The sequence below is a fragment of the Oncorhynchus kisutch genome, linkage group LG5, assembly GCF_002021735.2.
Source record: "Oncorhynchus kisutch isolate 150728-3 linkage group LG5, Okis_V2, whole genome shotgun sequence".
NCBI classification, from domain to species: domain Eukaryota; kingdom Metazoa; phylum Chordata; class Actinopteri; order Salmoniformes; family Salmonidae; genus Oncorhynchus; species Oncorhynchus kisutch.
Window position 1 is genome coordinate 62,407,366 of NC_034178.2, and position 25,938 is coordinate 62,433,303.

Below are 25,938 nucleotides of genomic sequence, written 5' to 3' on the forward strand. Positions count from 1 at the left end.
GCCTTTCCAAATCATGTCCAATCAATTGAATTTACTCCAGGTGGACTCTAAACAAGTTGTAGAAACATCTCAAGGATGATCAATGGAAACAGGATGCACCTGAGCTCAATTTCTAGTCTCATAGCAAAGGGTCTGAATACTTACATAAATAATGTATTTCTGTTTTAGTTTTTTTAAATACATTTGCTAAAAATGTCGAACAAACAGTTTTTGCTTTGTCATTACATGTTATTGTGTGTGGATTGATGAGGAAGAAAGATAATTTAATCAATTTTAGAATAAGCATGTAACGTAACAAAATGTGGAAAAAGGGAAGGGGTCTGAAAACTTTCTGAATGCACTGTATTTCCACACTTTGAGGTTGGAATAATACTGTGAAATTGGGAAAACTATCCTAATGCCCTTTTAGTGTAAGAGCTGTTTGAAAAGACTACCTGACATTTTTGCCTGTTTTGCTGGAATTTAAGTTTTGGTCTGCCTGGTGACATCACCATTTATATTGAAAACAATCACAGTGAGTGAGGTACTTCATTGTTACCCAGATTTGATTTGACATTGAGATAAAAATGCTGCATTGGTCCATTGAGGAATGTTTAGTCAGTCCTGATGTTCATCGCTCTCGACGACTGGAGAGAGAGAGCAGCCATATTAAATTTTGCCATTTTCAAAGCACTTCACTTCCATTCCTCGTAGCTTTAAGCTGTGAGAAATAAACACTATTCTCTTTCTCTGTCTGTCTCTCTCTCAACGAAAACACTCAAGGAATGTTCAAGCAACCGCCGCTCACACACTAGCTCTTGAGTTTCATTCACCATACCAGCAACCCCTCAGAAGTAGGCTACAGACCAGAGAGGGTGTAACCTTACATTCCATCATTCTGCTGTGGAAGCAGATAGCTATAGCTAGCCTATCACTCTGCTAATGCCCTGCTGGTGCACTGGGACATTTTCATTCGGCACTAAACGTAAGAAAAAAGGTTGGAAACACGGAGGTACTACCTGGTCCAAAAACGTTTTGCTAAGGTGTGCCATAATGAATTGGACCCTGGACGTCTCCTCTATGTCTTCTCTTACAAGTGTTGTAACACTGGACAAACTCATAGAGCAGAGGCTCTGTGCAGAGGAAATTAAAGAGGCTGCGTCCTAAAAATCACCCTATTCCCTATTTAGTGCACTACTTTTGTATCTAGCCCTATGGACCCTGGTAAAAAGTTATACATTATGTAGGGAATAGGGTGCCATTTGGCAGGCAGTTTAAGCCTGCAGCAGCCAATATCCAGTAAAAAGAGGAGACTCTAAAGGGGACTAAGCTATGAAGCTACCCTCCCAAAGCCTTAATGATTAAAATAGACAGAAGGGGGCCGCTATAGAAGGAGGCAATATCAACGGTAGTGTGTGTTGTTATTGAGTGTGGGGAAGAGTGTATGGAAGGGTTTGTGTATGTATGTGTAAGTCGATATTTGAATACTCATTTCACTTTAGATCTCAATACAGACACATACTCATTTTAATACTTTATTGAGATCCAAAATGAAAAAAAAAGCTTTCTAGTGTGTGTCTGAGCACCTGTGTGTATGTGTGTGTGTGTGTGTGTGTGTGTGTGTGTGTGTGTGTGTGTGTGTGTGTGTGTGTGTGTGTGTGTGTGTGTGTGTGTGTGTGTGTGTGTGTGTGTGTGTGTGTGTGTGCGTGTGTGTGCGTGTGTGCGCGTGTGCCTGTGTTTGTGTGTAAGAAAGAGAGAGAGCGAGAGAGAAAGAGAATCCCACACTGGTCTGAAGCTACTGCTTCCTCTGAGAAAAAGCCTGAAAAGCCTAGAGGGATTTTCTTCTGAAAGGAAAAGCTTTTCTCCTCCCCCTTCTCAGGCATTTTCTCTTGCTCCCTCTTTCTCCTGCGCTCCCACTTGCTCCAAAAACACAGTGCTGCCAGAGAAGCTGAAATGTGGAGCCAGTGAAGCAATAGGCAGCTAGACACTTCACAGCTCTGAGCTCAACTCACTGAAACGGGAAAGCCACTAACGAATGGGAGTTTTCCTTCTTATTCTGGGTCGCAGACCACTAACTGTCATGTCGACCTTCCTTTATTGATGGCAGGAACTTAGCTATTGAGAAACATGGCAAGAAGACCCCTCTCTCTCTGGAGTCCAATGGAATTTATCTGGACTGGATTATAAAGAAAAATGTGAAGAAAAATTCAGCGGAATAGAAGAGATACTGTCAGAAAGATGGTAATGAAAGGCACTTTTTCTAATGGGCTGTCATGTGCTTTTGTTTCAGTTGTCTCATGTTAGGGTACTTCTCCAGGTCTATGAGTTGTGGTGCTGACTGACCTACTGAGTCAATAACCTGCGGGTTTGAACGAGTCCGTGTTGTCTTTCTCAGTGGCTTCTTCTCTAATGCATGAATGGAGAGTGTTCTGTATGCATTTTATTATTCAAAGCATACTGTTGGCAAACTAAGGTATAGAGTACAGTATGGATTTCATAGATTAATAGCAAAGCAAGTTAGCTTACTACAGCATCAGGTGCTATGTTTTTGTATCGCCTTGATAATGTTGATTAAAAACGTATAATCTGAAAGAAATAAGTGAACGCTCACTACAAGTATTTACCAATTTTGGTCTCCTAAAAGAGTTGCACATATTACATGTATTGTCCCTAAAGCACAATGTACTGTATGTTGTTAGGGACACTATTTCATGCAGCTAACTGAACACATCATCTCAAGCCCCTCAGGTGTCCTCCACTACTTAAGAGAGAGAAAAGAAGCTGCAGTACCATATCTTTGTTATGTTGCGACTGCAAAACTTCAGCCCTTTGATTCGAATTGAATTGATATGAATTGCACTCATCAACGGGATAACCAATGACAGTATAGGGGCTAAGCAGGAGTATTTCTCACACTGGGCATTATACAAGGCAGAGTGCTTTGCATTTTGGAATAATGTGATTCTTCAGTTCAGTGAGCTGCTTCTATAAACTCTGTCAAAGTCCGGCCCAGAACCCCACAGAGTCCTTTCTGTCTGTTAGGGACTAATCCTGGTAACAATGGGGACTAATTAATGACAGCGGTTCAACCACATGAAGAAGCCGAAAGTGGTGCGACCACTGAGACATGAATGGGGTTTTGGAAGGATGTGGCCTTTTTAAACTTTTCTGGAGATGTTTTTGGCTCTATAATGTTGGAAGGAGGAAGACATAGTGGATAGCTTTAGTGGACCAGCGCTGAGATTGGAGTCAATCAAACATGTGCCAAGATCCTGGAATCTGAGTAAACAAAAGCTGCAGACGATGATTGTTTTCAACGCATTCTCAAAGCAAAAACTATGACGTCTGAATTTGTCTGATCATTTGCATAGCTTATAACGTGCATTGTTTTGCAGTGCATGTTCATTTGATCAGCCTCCAGTTTTTGGCACTGCAGGGTTGATTGAATCCCAAGTCAAGTGATACCATACATGAAACATCTGTTCCACTTTCCGTTTGCATCGTTGAATGTTACAGTAACTTCCCTGCAACCTTGAGTGGGAGGTAGCAGCTCTAGACATACCTATGTAACTTCCTTTCCATGGTTTGTCCCTTAGTTACACATCTAATGTAGGCTTCACTCACAGGTGCTACAGCTCAAACCATTCCTTGGGAAATTGTGTGACTGTATGGCTGCAATGTTCTTAGAACTTCCTACACTGTGACTGACGCTATCGTCACGTTCGGCCCACCTGATTTACATTTGTTATCCTATCAGTTGAAATTATTCGATTACCATACTGTGCCTGTTCTGGTTTTCCATTTTCCTTTTTTTTTTAAAGCTCAATGCTGTTATACAGTAATACTGCATGTTAGTCATTCACTACTTACTTGTCTGTTTGTTCAATACATGACAAATCACCGTGTCAAGTAAACGATTGACTAAGAAAATATTACAATTTCTATCAAACTTCCTTGGGTCTAGATGCCACATCAGCATGTGTGCACCAGTCAAACACAACTTGGAGGTCTGATGCCGAACAGATTGTATTTGGGACGCCACGCCAAAAGGGTTTGTCATGGGATTCAAACTTTATTCAAACGTCATGTAAATTATCAACCCCAGGGCCTGAGCAGATCTTTTGGACCACTTCTCAACTGTTCAAAGTCAACAAATGTTTATTGACAGCTGAACACGTCTCTCCATTGCTCATAAATGACTGTGACACAAACAACAGAGAGTACAACATACAGTATGAGAAGGTCATGAATTTGACAGGAATACAGGTCAATGATTTGGTTGAATCTCGAATTGTTGGCTATAGAATATCATACATTGTGGAACACTTTCTTGGCATGTGCCAACACTACTTGACTCACTGAATCAACCCTATTGATACAGTAAGTTATGTGAGAACTACTTTGTCCATTAGGGATATTTCACAATACCATGGCACAATACTACAACATGATGCTCATAAAGTATGAAGTTGTGGGAACGTATGTTTTTGGTTTTATATTGGTTGTGGGAACGGAGCCATATGTTTCCTTAATTAATCGGAGAGTGTTTTCAACACTCTGAGAACAGAAGTGAACATTTCACCTGTTCTGGAAACATTTATTTTTAGGTTGCAGGGAGGTTCTTTTTTACTCTGGTTCCTTGAAAGATTTCCTGGGATTTCCTGGGATCTCTTTTATTAAGAGGTATTGGAATAACGTCTTTAAAACTTTCACTGAACGTTTCAATAAAACACTATTAATAACATTGCTAGTTTATTTTGGATTCACTTTTTATTTTTTATTTTTTTACTTCAAGCACATATAGGACACATTGAAATTCAGTTCCTTAGGCATTAATCCAGCCTGGTCAATAGAAACAGTCTTCCATTTCGGATGTTTGAAAAGGTCTTGAGGACGTCGATATATGCCTTCCTTGGTGCTCAACCCCCCAAAAACAAACAAAAACAAGAAAACAATGACACAACACTGGGCACCAACTCTTGAGACTTGGCACTAGAGCATGCTGCTTGGCACTAGAGCATGCTGCTTGGCACTAGAGCATGCTGCTTGGCACTAGAGCATGCTGCTTGGCACTAGAGCATGCTGCTTTGACCATTGCACCACAGCAGTTCACAAGGCTCTAGCAAGCAGGAAGAGTGCATGATGATACATGATGGAAACAGAGCATTGTTTTAAATATTTTGTTTTAAGCCTTCCCCAAACCATAGCCCTAACCTTAAACTTGAAATAAATGCCGAAATTTAACCCTTTGAGTTGTTTCTATTTTAACCCTGCAACCACACTGAATTAACCCTATAACCACGTGGAATTAATGCACCCAAAAATCGACTTTCATCCATAATAAAGCAAATTGCCTTGGTTTTTCTAATGACTGCCTCGCCTGGTTCACCAACTACTTTGCAGACAGAGTTCAGTGTGTCAAATCGGAGGGCATGTTGTCTGGGTCTCTGGCAGTCTCTATGGGGGTACCACAGGGTTAAATTCTCGGGCCGACTCTTTTCTCTGTATATATCAATGATGTCGCTCTTGCTGCAGGCGATTCCCTGATCCACCTCTACGCAGACAACACCATTCTGTAAACTTCTGGCCCTTCCTTGGACACTGTGCTAACTAACCACCAAATGAGCTTCAATGCCATACAACACTCCTTCCGTGGCCTCCAACTGCTCTTAAACGCTAGTAAAACCAAATGCATGCTTTTCAACCGTTCGCTGCCCACACTCGCCTGCCCGACTAGCATCACCACCCTGGATGGACTATCCTACCGATCCTCGACTTCGGCGATGTCATCTACAAAATAGCTTCCAAAACTCTACTCAGCAAACTGGATGCAGTCTATCACAGTGCCAACCGTTTTGTTAACAAATCACTGTATACCACCCACCACTGCGACCTGTATGCTCTAGTCGGCTGGCCCTTGCTACATATTCGTCGCCAGACCCACTGTCTCCAGGTCATCTATAAGTCTATGCTAGGTAAAGCTCCGCCTTACCTCAGCTCAGTGGTCACGATAACAACACCCACCCATAGCAGGCGCTCTAGAAGGTACATCTCACTGGTCGTCCCCAAAGCTAGCACCTACTTTGGCCGTCTTTCCTTCCAGTTCATGCCTTTTGCACACACTGTATATAGACTTTATTTTTTAAACTGTGTCATTGACTTGTTTATTGTGTTATTGGCTTGTTTATTGTGTACTCCATGTGTAACTATGTGTTGTTGTCTGTGTCACACTGCTTTGCTTTATCCCTAGCCAGGCCGCAGTTGCAAATGAGACCTTGTTCTCAATTAGCCTACCTGGTTAATTAAAGGTGAAAAAAAATAAAAAATCCGAAGTGAAACGATGAGATCAACACATGTATTGTGACTCGAGGTCTTCATAGATCTGGGTCCAAAATTCTAACTTTTCCGTTGGGTCCGGGTCATGCCCTGTTTGAGTGTCATCTGGTCTCGGGTCTTCAGTATGTAACTACAGCTAATAGACTTGAGTGGACCTAAACACATCTCTGCATAGCCTATAGCATATTTATTTTACAATAATAAGGTGCATTTTTTGGCTTTTATAAGTCCTATTCAACATACAGTACCAGTCAAAAGTTTGGACACACCTACTCATTCAAGGGTATTTCTTTATTTGTACTATTTTCTACATTGTAGAATAATAGTGAAGACATCAAAACTATGAAATAACACATATGGAATCATTAAATAACCATAAAAGTGATAAACAAATCAAAATATATTTTATATTTTTTGATTCTTCAAAGTAGCCACCCTTTGCCTTGATGACAGCTTTGCACACTCTTGGCATTCTCTCAACCAGCTTCTTGAGGTAGTCACCTGGAATGCATTTAAAATAAGAGTGCCTAAATAAATGCTTCACAAGAGTTCAAGTAACAGACACATGTCAATGTCAACTGTTCAGAGGAGACTTAGTGAATCAGGCCTTCATGGTCAAATTGCTGCAAAGCAATTAGAAAAATAGACTGGCTTGAGGCCAAGAAACACCAGCAATGGACATTAGACTGGTGGAAATCTGTCCTTTGGTCTAATGAGTCAAAATGTATGATTTTTGGTTACAACCGCCATGTCTCTGTGAGACGCAGAGTGGGTGAACGGATGATCTCCACATGTGTGGTTCTCACTGTGAAGCATGGAGGGGAAGGTGTGATGGTGTGGGGGTGCTTTGCTGGTGGTACTGTCTGGGATTTATTTAGAATTCAAGGCACACTTAACCAGCATGGCTACCACAGCATTCTGCAGCAATGCGCCATCCCATCTGGTTTGCGCTTAGTGGTACTATAATTTGTTTTTCAATAGGATAATGACCCAACACACCTCCAGGCTGGCTGTGTAAGGGCTATTTGACCAAGAAGGAGGATGATGGAGTGCTGTATCAGATGACCTGGCCTCCACAATCACCCGACCTCAACCCAATTGAGATGGTTTGGGATGAGTTGGACTGCAGAGTGAAGGGAAAGCAGCCAACTAGTGCTCAGCATATGTGGGAACTCCTTCAAGACTGTTGGAAAAGCATTCCTCGTGAATCTGTTTGAGGGAATGCCAAGAGTGTGAAAAGCTGTTATTGGTATACTTTCAGAGATTGTTGAATTATTGCTGTCTATCCCAGTTTTAAGTTAATGTGGTGTAATGGATCCCCATGAATCCTGTGCTCTCCGTCTTGTGATAATAGAACTGTTGTAGCCAGCCAAATGAACTTCACAGCTCGCCCACCTTTTAGCCGCAGAGAGATCTTGGCATTAGCAGAGAACAAGAAAAAAACACAGCAACTGTCAATGCCGTTCACCCACATACACACACATACCACCCACCAGTGTCTCCACACTCAGTGTTTACTGAAGGTAAAAGCATTCACTGTGATACCTGGAGTGCAAAGAGTAAATGGGATGCCTTACGGGCTAAGACTACCCCTATTAGCCCTGCGTCCAACGCTTTGGCCTATTTAACTAGGTGAAGGGTACTCTGGGAACCATTACTTACAACTCCCCAAAAACAAAACAAAAAACAAGTATTTTTCCTGATGTTTTTCTCAGAAAGAAAGCTCAGAGAATAGCTTGGAGATTAAAAAATACAGCGTTTGTTCATGATAAGTGGGTCGTCAGTATTCAGCTGTCGAAAAAGTGCCCGGAAAAAAAACACATGAACAATTTTGTGGTAAAGGAATCGGAATCTCAGAGTAATTCTGTTAGCGTGGAATTGCCCAGATATGAAAAACATATATATTTTTAAAAGCTGCCTGTTGTTCCTCTCACAATAGGATATTTTTCTTTGGGTTGGGTTGCCAGAATTGGCATGTGAACCAGTTCCACAGGTGTGCAACTTCACCAGGCATTGGTGAAGGGGTTGAGGTGTAAGGATGCAGGGGCTCACTTTGAAAACTTTAAATAATCCTTTCTACCTTCAAATTATAAATCAATATGATTCGATAGATGAAAGCTAGGTTAAACTTGAACTTTTACCTAGCAAAGCATTTCAAGATATTCAAGGAAAGGAGGAATTAACAATGCAGTGTCAAACTATTAAGGATTTTTCATTTAAATCATAAGTATTGTTGCTTTTGGCCATTGTCCTCAGAGGCATGGCACCATACAGTATAGGGCTTAATGTATTTTATTCATATGTAACTCAAGATTCAGATCATTTGTATTTTCCCTTGAATCCCAGCACACCCACAGGCACCTGTTTTTGATAGTGGCCCTTCCGAGGACAAAGACAAACAAAACATCAGACACCCCTAACACTACCGGAGAGTCTTAGAGGCTTGTTAATTAAAACTAGTGCTGTATACAGTAGGCCAAATACATTTGCTAGCAACACAACATACAAGACTTCGGTAAAGCTAGATAGATGGATGGATGGGTGGGTGGATGCACGCAGGGACGTGTCTTGTTGGGGGCCTTCTTTATTAGGCGGGTTCAGCTTTAAAAGAATTTAAAATGGCTTAGTTCAATTGTGTGCCCCTTTGCCAAAGCCCTGAGCCGTGGTTTACAACAGGGCCTCAGACAAAGACAGTACTGTCCCAACAACCAACTAGAGTAGCCCTCTCCTGAAGAAATAGAGGAAAAAGAGAAAGAAAGGAGGGGGTAGGGGAACATGCTGGGAACAGGGAGCATGCTGGGAACAGGGAAAGAGTTGTTGCACATTGAAAGCTTGAAATACAGACCTTCTTATACCTTAAAGCAGTTGGTTCTTAGTTTATTTGCAAATGTGCTGCCAACGTATTATACATGTGTTCGCTAAAACAAGTATCTTGCCCTCTTTACAGCCCATTTACTGTATATCGTACTGTCCTAAGTTGCTCTAAATGCTGATACATGAGGGATACGGCACAAGTGACACAAAGTGCATAACTCGAAAATGAGCCATACACCCCGAGTAGGGCTCCCGAGTTACGCAGCAGTCTAAAGCAAAGCATCTCAGTGCTAGAGGTGTCACTACAGACCCTGGTTCAATTCCAGGCTGTATCACAACTGGCTATGATTGGGAGTCCCATAGGGCAGTGCACAATTGGCCCAGTATCGGCCGGGGTAGGCCAACATTGTAAATAAGAATTTGTTTTTAACTGACTTGCCTGGTTAAAGAAATTAAATACATTGAAACTGAAATTGCGTTTCAGTTTTAAGATCTCTCTAACGGTTATTTTATCTATCGCTTGTTTTGGGAACAATGTGGAATTGTCCTGCCCACCACCTTGTGTCCACACAGACATAATAATGTGGTTTTGGGTAGATGTGTCATCTGGGATTTGCTGTCTACCTGTCTGTCTGGCCAGACAAGCATGTTGAGTCACTAGAGTTTACAAATGGTTCACTGCTCTTTCTCTAAAACCACAAACCATCACTTCTAATCAAAAGTGACATTCCTTGGAGCATTGGAGAGTTTATAGCCTACTATCCCTGCGTAGTGGTTGTGGTCTTTACCCCAGAGGGGTTAATGACTTGCCTGTCCATCCCTCACGAGGGTTTGTGGAAAAATGTGATGATTAGTTCTTGAAATCATGAGCCCATGGCATGTCGCACAAAGGGATAGGGGGTCATTTGGTTGGAGGTCAGAGATGATCTTTACGCTACGGACATTTGCATTTGTTTTACACGCCTTTAAGCTTTTGACCTTGCTGCTGATTACAGGGTTCAAACACTGCCAGTCAGACACATGGCGTGACACACACCTTGACAGGTTGTTTACATAGCCGACGAAATCCAAGAGCAGTCCTGCCTTCGTTGACCAGTGCCCAAGGCAGTAGAGGGAGGGAGGGAGGGAGAGAGAGAGAGGTAGTCAGTGAGAGGGGGGGGGTATGTAGAGAGAAAGAAAGAGTAGGTAGAGCAAGAGAGAGGGGCGTAGGTAGAGAGAGAAAGAAAGAGGACTATAAACGAATGTTAAAGCATACCTATATAACGTAATATGACGTAATGACGCCATGAAAAATATAGCGCTACACGTGCAACACAGCATTCCTAACCTAGCCCACAATGTCTGCTGTGTGGATCGAGCAGTCAACAAGTCGAGCAGTCATTTGAAAGAGTAAGACAATTTCAGCGAGACAACTCAAAAGTGAAACCCATTAATGGCAAGATAATGGAATTCATTGCCATTGACAATCAACCGTTCTCTGTCGTGGATGATGTTGGCTTTCACTGACTGTTCGAGCACCGGTACACACTACCAAGTAGGGGACATTTTTCAGATGTTGCCCTACCGGAGTTACACAGTATTGTTGAAACTCACATCCATGAGAGTCACTGCTATTAGCTTCACGACTGACATTTGGACCAGCGATGTCAGCCCCATGATCATTATGAGTCTCACAGCACAGTGGGTCGATGAGGATTTCATACTGAGGAAAGCCGAATTGCATGCTCAAGAATGTGCTGGTTCTCATACCACTGCTGCCATTTCAATGGCATTTGAGAACATATTTGAAACTGAACATGAACAATCCTAGCTCCATTCGAACAACTGTCTCGAGAAATAAGCTCAACTGCATCTGTCAAGGCTTTGAAATGCCTGCTCAACAAATATGCCAACACAGACCTTCGGGTTAACTTTGAACAAGCGATTCGGTGGCATTCTCACTGTGGCGCCACCATGCTCGATGCTAGGTACAAGGACCGCTACATCGATGCAGAGAAGAAACAGGGTTTACGTGAAATGTTATAGACATAGCTGGACAAGATGGAAACGGACACAGTGACAATGCGCACCGAGGAAGAGAGGCCACAGACAGACAGCTAAAACGTCACTGCTTGACATGTACGATGAAATCCTGGTTGAGAATGAAACGACTGAACAAATGAACAACGAAACAGCACAGCAAGTAAGTGAAAGAAATAGGTTTTGATTATGTTTCACTGGAAATGGGGACATATGTAAATGCAAACCAAATAACTTGTTCAGTGTGTGTGTGTTTTTCAACTATTTAACTGTACTAGAAAAATTTAATGGTTGCAAGAATGTTATATATCGGTTATCGGTATCAGTATTGTTTTTTTTTGGCAAGGAAAATATTGGGTCATATTGGTCATATCAGTGCATCCCTACTACATCATTTCAGTTGAGCGTACCAGAGCTTCACCTGTCTATCGGAAGTTGATGCTGTTGCTTTGCAACCTACCAAGTAGCTTGTTAGCATAACAAATGACTAGCTAAAAATTTTACGATTTCAGATGTGTTCGTAAATTCAATCTGTAGTGCCAGAGTGTGCTCTGTGCCTTCATAAATTTGGAGCATTGTCCGATTGAGTGCATTTTGCTCTCGAAGCGTTCAGTGCGCACACTGGATGCTCTGGCCGAGGAGTAGGGTTGATCCGAGCGTTCAATGGCAATCAAGCACCCAAGCTAACTGGCTAACGTTGGCTAGCTACTTCCAGACACAAATGAGAGAACACCTCACTCTGACCATTTTACTCTCCCTAGCAGAGCTGGTTAGGCTGTTTTCATGTTATCCAGAGCGGTGGTGACTGTAACTGTGCTGCTGGCAACAATTTAATTATGCTTTTTTTGCCAATGTTTACTGACACCGGCCATATTCAACGGGTGTTGTCGAGTGTTCGTAAATTCATTAGTTATTCTGCACGAGAGTGCTCTGATAGAATTAACAATGTTCCTTGATACGCACAATGACAATACCACTTAGCTAAGAATGATGTGAATAATCAAGTCAAAAAAGTTGGGTAGTTAGTTCGATATCCGACAGTTAATATACTGCCTGGCAAGTTAGATGTATTAGTAGCCAACTAACATTAGGTAACTAAAGTTAGCTAACATACCGGTAAAGTACATACTGTTGTAATGCTATGCGGTTCGTAAGGATAGCATAGCTAACAAATTGTCAGCAAACATAACGTGTAACCTAACTTATTTGAAAAGTCATTACTTTATTACATTGCTCAACATTTTCTGAAATATTTGTCATAATTAGTTAAAGCAATGAATTTGTATCCGCTCTCGTCTGACATCGGTTGCCTATTTCTTTTTCTTAAAATCTGAAAAGTTATGAAGCCACGCCCATTTTCTGAAGAATTGCATTGTGGGCCCTAAAATAACAGAAATAGTGTCCACTGCATGTATACTTAGTATTTTGGCGAACTTAGTTTGACATCCGGGAACTTTTGGCATACTAACCATTTCCATACTATGACCAAAAAGCATACTATATACTCAATTCACATCATAAATAGTAGAGTTAGTATGAGTATTCAGCTTAACTCTTCAGTGCTTACCTCAGTGAAATACCCAGAGGACATCCCTCTGATAGACAGGACAAAGACCCACCCATCACGACAGATGCCACAGCAGAGAACAGACAATCCATGTCAAACAATGACCTTTGATTGAAAGGCTTCAAGAGTGTGTTGAATAGGGTTAAACCTCTGGATACACAGGACAATAGATGCCAGATGGAAAACCCCAGGATGTCTCACACGCACACGCACACACACACACACACACACACACACACACACACACACACACACACACACACACACACACACACACACACACACACACACACACACACACACACACACACAGCAGGGCTTACTATAGTGGGCGGCAGGGTAGGCGGTACTGGAATGTTGATGTCAGCTGGATTCAGAAGTAGTCTACTGTCTGTGTGGACCAGGGGGAATCCCAATAGTGTAATGTGCTTTCCTCTCCCTGTCTCCTCTCCTTCGTTTGCACTGATCTGAAAGCATTAGATAGGTGAAAGTGATGTGGTAGATGCCCAACAAGGATTTGCTTACACCAGCTCAGTAACATCAGTGCAGGTAAAGGAGCCGAGAAGAGGAGGCTAATACCCCCTATTGAGATACATCCTCCGTTATAATGCTTGTGGATTCAAGCTTGATTAAATATTTTGCTCTGAGTCTGTTATTCAAAAGCCTTTCAGGAAGGAGAGGTAACACTAGTCATTTTAGTTTTTTTTACACATGGAAATAGAACTAGATACAGCAATATACTGTAAAGCTGTTATGTGTTGTCACAAGGATGTGGGGCAGTGATAGTGCAAGGGTGTAAATGGGAGTTTCCAAATTGTTATAAGCCAGAAGTCATGAGAAAGAGAAATACGCTGAAATACAAAGCAATAGCATCAATAATATTGAAAACAATGCAACAAACAAATTCATCCTCACCCCCCTTTCCCCTACACTATGGTATGGGGGTCATTGTTGTCAAACGGGTTTCATATTTTCATAATCTGTTTTTGTTGCTGAGTTGCTTATACCATCGCATTTCATTTAATCACAAATCATCAGATATTAGATTAAGAGGGCTAACAAGTTGCTATGAGCCTGGCCAATGCTTAGCATGTAGTCGGAGGCCAATAGCCCCATCTGAGACACGGCTCCTTTATGCAAATACCGGACCCATCAGCCATCAAAGACAGTGTTTTCCCTGGGAAGAAGTCATGCTGAACTGCGCACGGCTCCAGCCTGTTTGGCATGTCATGCTGGCAGTTGGTCAAGTGTAATGGGATACAAAAGAACTCATAACACCAAGCTCCCTTCCTCCACTCACTGCACTTGGCTTAAAGAGGCATTCTGAACTGGATCCAGCTGTGGAGCTATGTTTACTGTAGCTCAATGGGGTCTCACTCACCAGAATATATCACCAGCCAAGCCACCCATGAGGTGGAATGAGTCAGGGTGAGAGGCGACATGTCCAATGAGTTCATCCTGTCTGGATTGAAAATGTACCTTTTCAGGATTTGGTCATTTTAGCCAGGTGTGAAGTTAATGAAAAGAGGTAGCCATTTAAGGTTATATTTGATTTTTACCTTAATTAACTAGGCAAGTCAGTTAAGAATACATTCTTATTAATAATGGCGGCCTACCATGGCCAAACCTAGACGACGCTGAGCCAATTGTGCACCTCCCTATGGGTCTCACGGCCGGATGTGATACAGCCTGGATGTGGCGGTCAATGTGCCTGCTAGCTAGCTAGCTTCATTCATTGACAACACAGAGTTGGAACTTATGCAATATTATTTTATAGGTCCGTAATAAACCATTTACAAGGTATTTAGGTAACACATTACTCGACACCCAGTGTCATAACACATTATGACACGGTCATAACCATGTCATAATGTCATAACAGCTGACATAACTTGTCATCACATCTCATAACATGGTCACGAGTCTCAACGTCAACAGTGAGGAGGCGACTCCGGGATTCTGGCCTTCAAGGCAGATTTCCTCTGTCCAGTGTCTGTGTTCTTTTGCCCATCTTAATATTTTATTTTTATTCGGCAGTCTGAGATATGTCTTTTTCTTTGCAACTCTGCCTAGAAGGCATCCCGGAGTCGACTCTTCACTGCTGATGTTGAGACTGGTGTTTTGTGGGTACTATTTAATGAAGCTGCCAGTTGAGGACTTGTGAGGCATCTGTTTCGCAAACTAGACACTAATGTATTTGTCCTCTTGCTCAGTTGTGCACCGGGGCCTCCCACTCATCTTTCTATTCTGCTTAGAGACAGTTTGCGCTGTTCTGTGAAGGGAGTAGTACACAGCGTTTTACGAGACCTTCAGTTTCTTGAAATAGCCTTCATTTCTCAGAACAAGAATAGTCTGACAAGTTTCAGCAGAAAGTACTTTGTTTCTGGCCATTTTGAGCCTGTAATCGAACCCACAAATGCTGCTTCTCCAGATACTCAACTAGTCTAAAGAAGACCAGTTTCCTTGCTTCTTTATAAAGAACAACAGTTTTCAGCTGTGCTAACATAATTGAAAAAGGGTTTTCTAATGATCAATTAGCCTATTTAAATTATAAACTTGGATGAGCTAACACAACGTGCCATTGGAACACAGGAGTGATGGTTGCTGATAATGGGCCTCTGTACACCTATGTAGATATTCCATAAATGAATCTGCTGTTTCCAGCTACTATATTAATTTACAACATTACAATGTCTACACTGTATTTCTGATCAATTTTATGTTATTTTAATGGACAAAAATGTAGATTTTCTTTCAAAAACAAGGACATTTCAAAGGGACCCCAATCTTTTGAACAGTAGTGCATGTCATTTTTAAATCAAATTTTAAATGACTTTTAGAAAATACACTTTATGACACGGTCAAGAAGCATTATGACCATCCTGTGTCACTTTACTTAGACTAAGAAAATACACTTTATTATGCTGTTAAGAAGCATTTTGACCATCAAATCATATAAGCCAGATAGGCCTATCACATACATGCCCTTATGCCAGTCATCAGTCAAAAAGAGGGTGCCTTGTCCTGCTCCTGAAATCTGCTCCTGCATTCATCCCAGTCATCGGCAACAGAGCATTGGGGTAAGTACCTGTCTGACATCAATGTGTGCAAAAATATAAACGCAATATGTAAAGTGTTGGTCCCATATTTTATGAGCTGAAATAAAAAATCCCAGAAATGTTCTGTACGCACAAATATCTTATTTCTCTCAAATTATGTGCAGAAATGTGTTTACATCCCTATAAGTGAGCAGTTCTTCTTTGCCAAGATAATTCATCCACCTGACAGGTGTGGCGTATCAAGAAACTAATTAAACAGCATGACCATTACACAGGTGCACCTTGTGCTGAGGACAATTAAGGGTCACTTTAAAATGGGCCGTTTTGTCACAGATGTCTCAAGTTTTGAGGGAGCATGCAATTTGCATGCTGACTGCAGGAATGTCCACCAGAACTGTTACCAGAGAATTTACTATTAATTGCTCTACCATAAGCTGCCTCCTATGTCATTTTAGAGTATTTGGCAGTACGTCCAACCGGTCTCACAAACGCACCCCACGTGTAACCATGCCAGCACAGAACCTCCACATCCGGCTTCTTCACCTGCGGGTGCTGGGGTGCTGAGGTGTATTTTATTTTTATTTATTTTTATTCCACCTTGATATAACCAGGTAGGCTAGTTGCGAACAAGTTCTCATTTACAACTGCAACCTGGCCAAGATAAAGCATAGCAGTGTGAACAAACAACAACACAGAGTTACACATGGAGTAAACAATAAACAAGTCAATAACACAGTAGAAAAAAAGAGAGTCTATATACATTGTGTGCAAAAGGCATGAGGAGGTAGGCGAATAACTACAATTTAGCAGATTAACACTGGAGTGATAAATGATCAGATGGTCATGTGCAGGTAGAGATACTGGTGTGCAAAAGAGCAGAAAAGTAAATAAATAAAAACAGTATGGGGATGAGGTAGGTAAATTGGGTGGGCTATTTGACGATGGACTCTGTACAGCTGCAGCGATCGGTTAGCTGCTTAGATAGCAGATTTTTAAAGTTGGTGAGGGAGATAAAAGTTTCCAACTTCAGCGATTTTTGCAATTCGTCCCAGTCACAGGCAGCAGAGAACTAGAAGGAAAGGCTGCCAAATGGGGTGTTGGCTTAAGGGATGATCAGTGAGATATACCTGCTGGAGCGCGTGCTACGGGTGGGTGTTGCCATCGTGACCAGTGAACTGAGATAAGGTGGAGCTTTACCAAGCATGGACTTGTAGATGACCTGGAGCCAGTGGGTCTGGCGACGAATATGTAGCGAGGACCAGCCGACTAGAGCATACAGGTTGCAGTGGTGGGTGGTATAAGGTGCTTTAGTAACAAAACGGATGGCACTGTGATAAACTGCATCCAGTTTGCTGAGTAGAGAATTGGAAGCTATTTTGTAGATGACATTGCCGAAGTCGAGTATCGGTAGGATAGTCAGTTTTACTAGGGTAAGTTTGGCAGCGTGAGTGAAGGAGTCTTTGTTGCGGAATAGAAAGCCGACTATAGATTTGATTTTGGATTGGAGATGTTTGATATGTATTTCTGTCTGTAATAAAGCCCTTTTCTTGGGAAAAACAAATTCTGATTGGCTGGGCCTGGTTCCCCAGTGGGTGGGACTGGCTGACAATTGGGTGGGCCTATGAGCTCACATGCCCACCCATGGCTGCACCCCTGCCCAGTCATGTGAAATCCATAGATTAGGGCCGAAAGAATTTATGATTTCCTTATGATTTCCTTATATGAATTGTAACTCAGTAAAATCTTAGAAATTGTTGAATGTAAACTTCCGACTTCAACTGTATATATACTGTACACAGAACCAGTCAAACGTTTGGACACACCTATTCATTCAAGGGTTTTTTCCTTATTTTACTATTTTCTACTTTGTAAAACAATAGTGAAGACATCAAAACTATGAAATTACACATATGGAATCATTAACATTAGTTAGCCAAAAAAAACGACAAACAAATCAAAATATTTGAGATTCCTCAAAGTAGCCACCCTTGGCCTTGATGACAGCTTTGCACACTCTTGGCATTCTCTCAACCAGCTTCACCTGGAATGCTTTTCCAACAGTCTTGAAGGAGTTCCCACATATGCCCTGTTTGCTGCTTTTCCTTCACTCTGCGGTCCAACTCATCCCAAAACATCTCAATTGGGTTGAGGTCAGGTGATTGTGGAGGCCAGGTCATCTGATGCAGAACTCCATCACTCTCCTGCTTGGTCAAATAGTCTTTACACAGCCTGGGGGTGTTTTGTGTCATTGTCCTGTTGAAAAACAAATGATAGTCCCACTAACCTCAAACCAGATGGGATGGCGTATTGCTGCAGAACGCTATGGTAGCCATGCTGGTTAAGTGTGCCTTGAATTCTAAATAAATCACAGAGAGTGTCACCAGCAAAGCACCCCCACACCATCACACCTCATCCTCCCTGCTTCATGGTGGGTACCACACATGTGGAGATCATCTGTTCACCTACTCTCCGTCTCACAAAGACACGGCAGTTGGAACCAAAAATCTCAAATTTGGACTCAAGGACAAATTTGACCAAAGGATAGATTTACACAGGTCTAATGTCCATTGCTCATGTTTCTTGGCCCAAGCAAGTCTCTTCTCCTTATTGGTACCTTCAGTATTGGGTTCTTTGCAGCATTTCGACCATGAAGGCCTGATTCACCCAGTATCCTCTGAACGGTTGACGATGAGATGTGTGTTTCTTGAACTATGTGAAGCATTTATTTGGGGTGCAATTTCTGAGGCTGGTAACACTAATGAACTTGTTCTCTGCAGCAGAGGTAACTCTGGGTCTTCCTTTCCTGTGTCGGTCCTCGTGAGTGCCAGTTTTATCATAGCGCTTGATGGTTGTTGTGACTGCACTTGAAGTGTTCCAGATTGACTGACCTTCAAGTCTTAAAGCAATGATGGACTGTTGTTTCTCTTTGCTTATTCAAGCTGTTCTTGCCATAATATGGACTTGGTATTTTACCAAATAGGGCTGTCTTCTGTATACCACCCCTATCTTGTCACAATACAACTGATTGGCTCAAACGCATTAAGAAGGAAAGAATTTCCACAAATTAACTTTTAACAAGGCACACCTGTTAATTGAAATATATTCCAGGTCATGAAGCTGGTTGAGAGAATGCCACGAGTGTGCAAAGCTGTCATCAAGGCAAAGGAGGCTACTATATATAGTAGCCACCCTTTGAAAAAAAAATATATATTTAGATTTGTTTAACACTTTTTTGGTTACGTGTGTTATTTCATAGTTTTGATGTCTTCGCTATTATCCTACAATGTAGAAAATAGTTAAATTAAAGAAAAACCCTTGAATGAGTTGGTGAGTCCAAATTTTGACTGGTACTGTATATATAACATAAATATACCATTGACACGTAGGCTATGGTGTAATGGAATGTTTTGCCCTGTGTGGTTGGTTTTGTGGGTTTCAACACTTATGTAGGTGTCATAACCAGCCACTACTACCGTAGTAGGTTTTGTTGGTTTTTCCACTCTATGTACAGTAGTTGTCATTAACAGCCATAAAATAACGCAATTTATGTCACAACATGTCTAAATATATGTGTCATGACAGGGTTATGTCAGCTGTTCTGACATATTATGACATGGTTATGACTGTGTCATAACGTGTTATGATGCTTGGTGTCTAGTAAAGTGTTGCCAGTATAAAGTCTGTGTTCACCATTTATGAATCATTACTCCCACATGTATAAACCATTTACTTTTTGCAGCCCCAAATCTAAAGTGTGAGCTATTAATGCTTTATAAATACTGTTTTGAGTGTCCAGTGTAATTTCTCATAAAAAGATGGGCATGCCATTGGTAGACATTCCAGCAGTACCTGGTACCCTTGTGGCGCAATGGTCTAAGGTACTGCATCTCAATGCTAGAGGTGTCGCTACAGACCCTGGATCGATTCCAGGCTGTATCACAGCCGGCCGTGATTGGGAGTCCCATAGGGCGGTGCACAATTGGCCCAGTGTCACCCGGGTTAAGGTTTGGCCGGGGTAGACAATCATTATAAATAATAATTTGTTCTTAATTAACCTCTTGGAACTACTGCTCCCGGATCCGGGAGAATTGTCATCAACTAGCATAACGCAACGGATATTTAAGGAAAAATACATTTTTTAAAATATTTTTGAATAACTAGCTTATTAACATTTACTAATATAAATAGTGAGCATTCTGTTTGTAAATGCCTTATTAATGGTTGTTACAGACCCTTAAAATAAATAAAGTGTTACCAGAACTTAACTAGCTAACAAGTGATTTTGGGCACTGATAAACAGTGTGTAGCTTGTGCGTTATTTACAATAGTTTGACAGCTGCAAATGATGATGTTGTAGACATGTTATTGTTCTCAGAAATAAGCCCTGAGCGATTTCCCAACTCGATAGACTGTATGCAGACTAGTTTTTCATGCACATTTATGAAACTTGAGAAATACTACACCAAACACCTTAATGGATGTAAAATTGTGCGACTAAGACCTCCTTGGCAAAAAATGTAATTTCTTGATTTATTTTAGATTATTTCTGACTATTTTAAGGAAGTGATTACTTTGAGGAAGCGGCTATGTTGTTGCTACGGTGACCCAGGAGGGACCAACAACAATACCTACCAGGGCATGATATGCAAACATAACACACCCACATCAAACTACACCCCCAAGACAGCTCTCGTTTGGCTTCAGTCATGGCCGCTAGCGTTTCTTAATGAGCAGTCTTAAAAACGAGGCCAAATCAGGAAATGCAGTGGCCGTTTAAAGCCGCAGTCTATAGTTTTATTTCTGGTAAAAAAGTATTGACCTCAGCAGGGTTGAATGGGAAGGCCTTTGCGAGAGTACTGATATACCGATTTGATAATTGTTTTAAACACACGTGTGTCTTGTTTGACTACATTTTTGCTTAATTTTGTCCTGAGCCCATAGGGGACAAATAATGGATAGACTGTCTAGCAGCAAATATAGGACAATGTGCTGGCTCAGTCTGGTATAACTTCAGAGTACTTTTTTATTGAACATGGCGCTAAGTCTAGGTCAGTGGACATATAGTAGAACTCATCCTTGAATGATGACTCATTCACAGCTGTTACACATTAACATCTGATGACTGGCCTCAAAGGCAGTTCTGTTCTTCAACTCCTGATGTATTGTAACAGATGTGCACAATTAGCAGAAATAAGCATTCTTTTCAGTTGAGGACATAATCTTTCTAACAGACACAAAGATTTCATGTAATTAGTAAACTATCGATGGAGGTTCAATACAACCATAAGTGTTATTATTGTATTTTATTATCCACGTCCTGTTGGTGTAATGTACTAATAATGTGAGCACAACTGCAAAGCCATACCTCGACCTACATTAACATAATGGTCAAAGTAGAACAGTGTTTTAGATGATTCCTGAGGGACAGACTCATGTTTGTTTGAGCCCAGCACTAACAAACCTAATCCAACTAATCAGGACCTTGGTGATTATTATTTGAAACAGGTGTTAGTCCTAGGCTAGAACAAAACATTTGAGCACTGTGCCAGAATGGATTCTGAAATGCTGCTGTATAATGCACAGTGTTGTTAATTATTAGTTATTTAACCAGGCAAGTCAGTTAAGAACAAATTCTTATTTTCAATGACAGCTTAGGAACAGTAGGTTAACTGCCTGTTCACAGGTAGAACAACAGATTTATACCTTGTCAGCTCAGGGGTTTGAACTTTCAACCTTCTGGTTACTAGTCCAACGCTCTAACCACTAGGCTACCCTGCCTCCCCAGTGTGTTTTGCTCATGAGGGAAGTGCATTAGCAGGTTATCATACATTAGCATTTAGCATATCTTTTGAGTCATCTGGCATATATTAGCATAGCATATGTTAGCATGTCTCTCCCTCAGCCAGTGTGAGGCCTTTGAAGATGTTGGAGGCCTGTTTACCCTAGACCTCCCAGTGGCCTTGGCTAAGCCAGAGAGCTAAATCAGGTCAGGTCTAAAAACAGTCATTGCGGGATTGGAGATCAACACAGAGGGGAACTTTTAACCGACTGTGAGAGCTAGCATGCTTTTTCTGCATCTTTGTGCTGAGATATCCTATCCAATCCAATATACAGTACACTGTGCAGGTCTGAAACGTGGACCAAAACTGCCAACTGACTGTGCAAAACATGCGAGTTCTCTCTCAGTCCTAGACAAAGCCAATAGCATATTCAAGTCAAATACACATGACAGGCCTACAGACCTAGAGCTCAGCTGCATTCAGATGAAATAGGAATCCAGTCTTGAAAATCCATGTAATTTCCAGGTAACTGTTTTCAGGTAGCATGTTCACGAATCCTCACAAAAACCAACAATTAGGCTGCATTTACACAGGCAGCCCAATTCTAATACTTTTTTCAATAATTTGTATTTTAATCAATCAGATCAGCTCTGAAAAAGATCTGATGTTATTGGTCAAAGAACCAATTAGTGGGAAAGAAGATCAGAATTGGGCTGCATGTGTAAACGCAGCCATAGCAATCCAAATAGTAAACGAGCTACGTAAATATGACCAAGTGTGTCCAATTGTCTGAAAACAATTAGTCAGATTTATATAGCTCATCACCAATCACATCATGTTATTCTATATTCTGGTTGGTCCTTGAATCCATAGGAAGCCCATTTGTAAAGGTATAACTCTTTTTATCTGTAAAAAGGATATGGGCTACATGTTTGATAATGAAGAAGCATTTCTCCAATAGCAAGCATTTCGCTACACCCTCAAGAACATCTGCTAAATATGTGTATGAGACCAATAAAATGTGATTTAATTTGATTTAAATAGATGAATATCCTTCTCTTCAGTTTGCTCCTCTTCCTTGGTTGGAGAAGGAGTGTTCCTTTCACTATATTCAACAAAATGATCCGTCTGGCTTTTTGGATATGTCTAGGCTTCTAAAGGCTTAACAATATTAGGTTTAACAATATTCAAAGCATCTGTCAACGATCTACACAAAATACTCTGTCAAAGTGGAAGAAAAATTCTAACATTTGTAAAATAAGAATGAAAAATAAAACACTAATATACTATATCTCGATTAGATATGTATTCAACCCGTGTAGTGGAGGGTATACACACGTCTTTTTCAGTGGGCATTACATATATTCCCTTCTTAGTCCCCACGATGCGTATCAAAGTAGCCATATCATTTAATAAGGCTGGTAACAAAGTTTAGAATGTTTAGCTTAAAATGTTGATCAACTATTATTTCTTCACATTTTAGGCGCAGCAATGTGCACACAGGCATTAGGCCTACACGCAAATGTTCCAAAAAACCGTTTGTGGATAAACACTGTTCTAAAATGCACAACACATAGCAGTTTCATGGACAGATATCAGAATATCCATTAGAAATTTAGAAAGAGGGGCGATCTAAAGATGCAACAACTATCATGGGTTGCTAATATGACTAGGATAGTGACTTTGGCTGCTAGACAATGAAAGAAAGTTGAAAGAAATCCAATAGAACAAGAGAATGCATAATGAGGAAGTTTTTATGAAATAACTGCCTCCACATTTATATGGTGGGATTTTGGCTATAGGCTACTTTGAAGCAAGGTGAGACATGCCTCATAATATGAAGAAAATCTTCCAGGTTTCAAACAAGGAACAGGAACAATATAGCGATGCATATGATAGGCCTAACCGTCTTCTGGCAGATGGAAAGGCCTTCCCAAAACCTTCTCTATTAACTGTTAACTAGCTACCAAGTAGCCTATACCTACCTGGCAGAATTATATCAGGATTATTTGCACCAATCCAGTGGCCATTTGTTTTGCAAACTCCATCTCAGTGCTACAGAAACATCACTAACCAAACAACAGTGCCTGTGCATTTCAATTAAAGTAACTACACTCAAAAATCACAATTTCTTAGATTTTTCCCCAGACCTCAAAAATACTCTCCTAATGTGGTTTAAGTATTGTTATGGACTTAGAGCATCCAATTTTTTTTGTATACAGTCTGAAACAAAGCACTGCTAAAACTTGGTAAGTTTCCTTACAAGCCAGAATGTTGAATAAAATTCAGCTGGTCGACCTTTGAGGCAAAATACCCAAAGAAATGATTCCTTACCTTAGTTTTTAGAGCACTGGCGCAGGAGTTGAAATGTCGATCACCTGTCGCATGCACAAAACAATGTAAACACCTGCAAGACTTCTGTGCATGTACTTCCGTCTTGTGCACGTGCCTTAGGTAATGCACAAACAGATCTTGAATGCCACACACCGAAACCTACATTTTGAAGTCAGTTTAAGAATACTTTTGTCCCAAATTTCAACCAGCTGAAGGATGAACTCAACAGAATATCGTCAGAGTAAGTTCAAAGATAATGTTATTCAACATTTGTGATAGAAAAACACTTAAACATTCCTTGTCTATCTAAATGTATATGGCTATGCTGTACACCAGTGGTTCCCAACCTTTTTGAGTTAATGTACTGTACTGCAACCAAATTTTGCTCTGCCTGGAGTACCCCTGAAGTACCCCCTCGTGTGCATTTTACCAGTATACTGGTAAATGAGTCTTCTCATGTACCGTCTGTGGATAGGCCAAGTACCCGCAGGGTTCCCTGGTTGGGAACACAATGGACACACACAATGGAAAGCTTCACCACATTCGGGACTACTTGACAGTATACTACTTTCTCAGGTGGGACAATGTCTAACAAACTTTGATTTTGGCGTGCAATATCCCTTTTAAACTCCCCCGATTGCTTCTGTGTGTTTAGTTTGTACTATTGTCACGGCTCTCTTCCTGGGAAGGAGAGGCAGACCAAAACGCAGCATGGTTGAAGTTCATGGTTCTTTAATAAGAGACACTTAACATGAACAAACTACAAAACAATAAACGTGAAAACCCAAAACAGTCCCGTGTGGCACAAACACTGACACAGGAAACAATCACCCACAAAATACCCAAAGAATATGGCTGCCTAAATATGGTTCCCAATCAGAGACAACAATAAACACCTGCCTCTGATTGAGAACCAATCTAGGCAACCATAGACTTACCTAGACACCTAAACTGAACACAACCCCATAAATCTACAAAAACCCCTAGACAAGACAAAACACATAAATCACCCATATCACACCCTGGCCTAACCAAAACAATAAAGAAAACAGAGATAACTAAGGCCAGGGCGTGACAACAATTCTCCACAGGTGGTCCAAGGAGCAGAAAGCAGAGCACAACCCTGGATAAATGTGGCCTAGTTCTTATTGCCGTGACTATCTAAAACAGACATATGAAGCATAGCATATACTGTATGTAGTAAAACTACCTTCATGCCTAACGCTAGTGCACAATGGTGTCCGTTTACACAACTTCTTCTCTATGGGGACCTGTGATGTGAAGGAGACCATACATTTCTTTGTTCTCTCACTCAGACCATGACTCTTCCCCTGCTTGAAGAGTACCAGCTTAAATTAGGTGCATTTTGGAAGGACATGAAACACAGAGCTAAGCATATCCAGAGCATGCCAAAGACTTTCTGATTAGTTTAGTTCCCCACTCAAACAAAAAAAAACATTTCCCTGAAACTAAAAACGAAGTCAGAGAGTGAAATGATTACATTTTAGAGGAATGTTTCGGCTTTGGGGCATTGTTCCTTCTTTTCAGCGTTCCAATCACGTTTTGACGATGTTGATGATTATGCTGAATATGAAGACACAACTAGAGGCTACAATTCCCTAAATTAGAACCATACAGTTTACTTCAAAGTTCAACATTCTTGTGTTGCTGACTCTCAAGTGATATTGCTTTGAGGCATTCCAGAGGGCCCAGAGCAGGGGTAAAAGCCAAGAAAGATATTGGTCCTGTGGCTTTACGTTTATAGATTATCTATCTTTTTGGACGTTTTACGGTTATGAGGACTTTCTTCAAACAAACCGGCGCTGTCAACACTAGTGGAGGTCAAAATATACACTCACCTCTGAAACTATTCACATACACATATACACGCGCACACACAGGCACACACACACATATTTTGGGATTTGCACTCTGGCAAACATACCTGCATTGCATTCCAATGGCTGCAATGAAAAGGGTCAGGGTACAATTGCATTATCATTTACTCTTTGGTCATGCGTTCCAATCTTATGAATGTGAAATGAAATGA

General features: G+C 41.1%; 1 protein-coding gene across 1 annotated transcript in view; it reads left to right on the forward strand.

Moving 5' to 3' along the window:
- The first annotated feature begins 1,890 nt into the window (after positions 1–1,890).
- Positions 1,891–25,938, forward strand: part of LOC109891385 (pleckstrin homology domain-containing family G member 4B) — a 79,750-nt gene continuing 55,702 nt past the window's right edge. Inside the window, exon 1 of the mRNA XM_020483874.2 lies at positions 1,891–2,220. Within this exon, the coding sequence (XP_020339463.1) occupies positions 2,218–2,220 (3 nt within the window). The 5' untranslated portion in view covers positions 1,891–2,217. The remainder of the gene's footprint in view (positions 2,221–25,938) is intronic.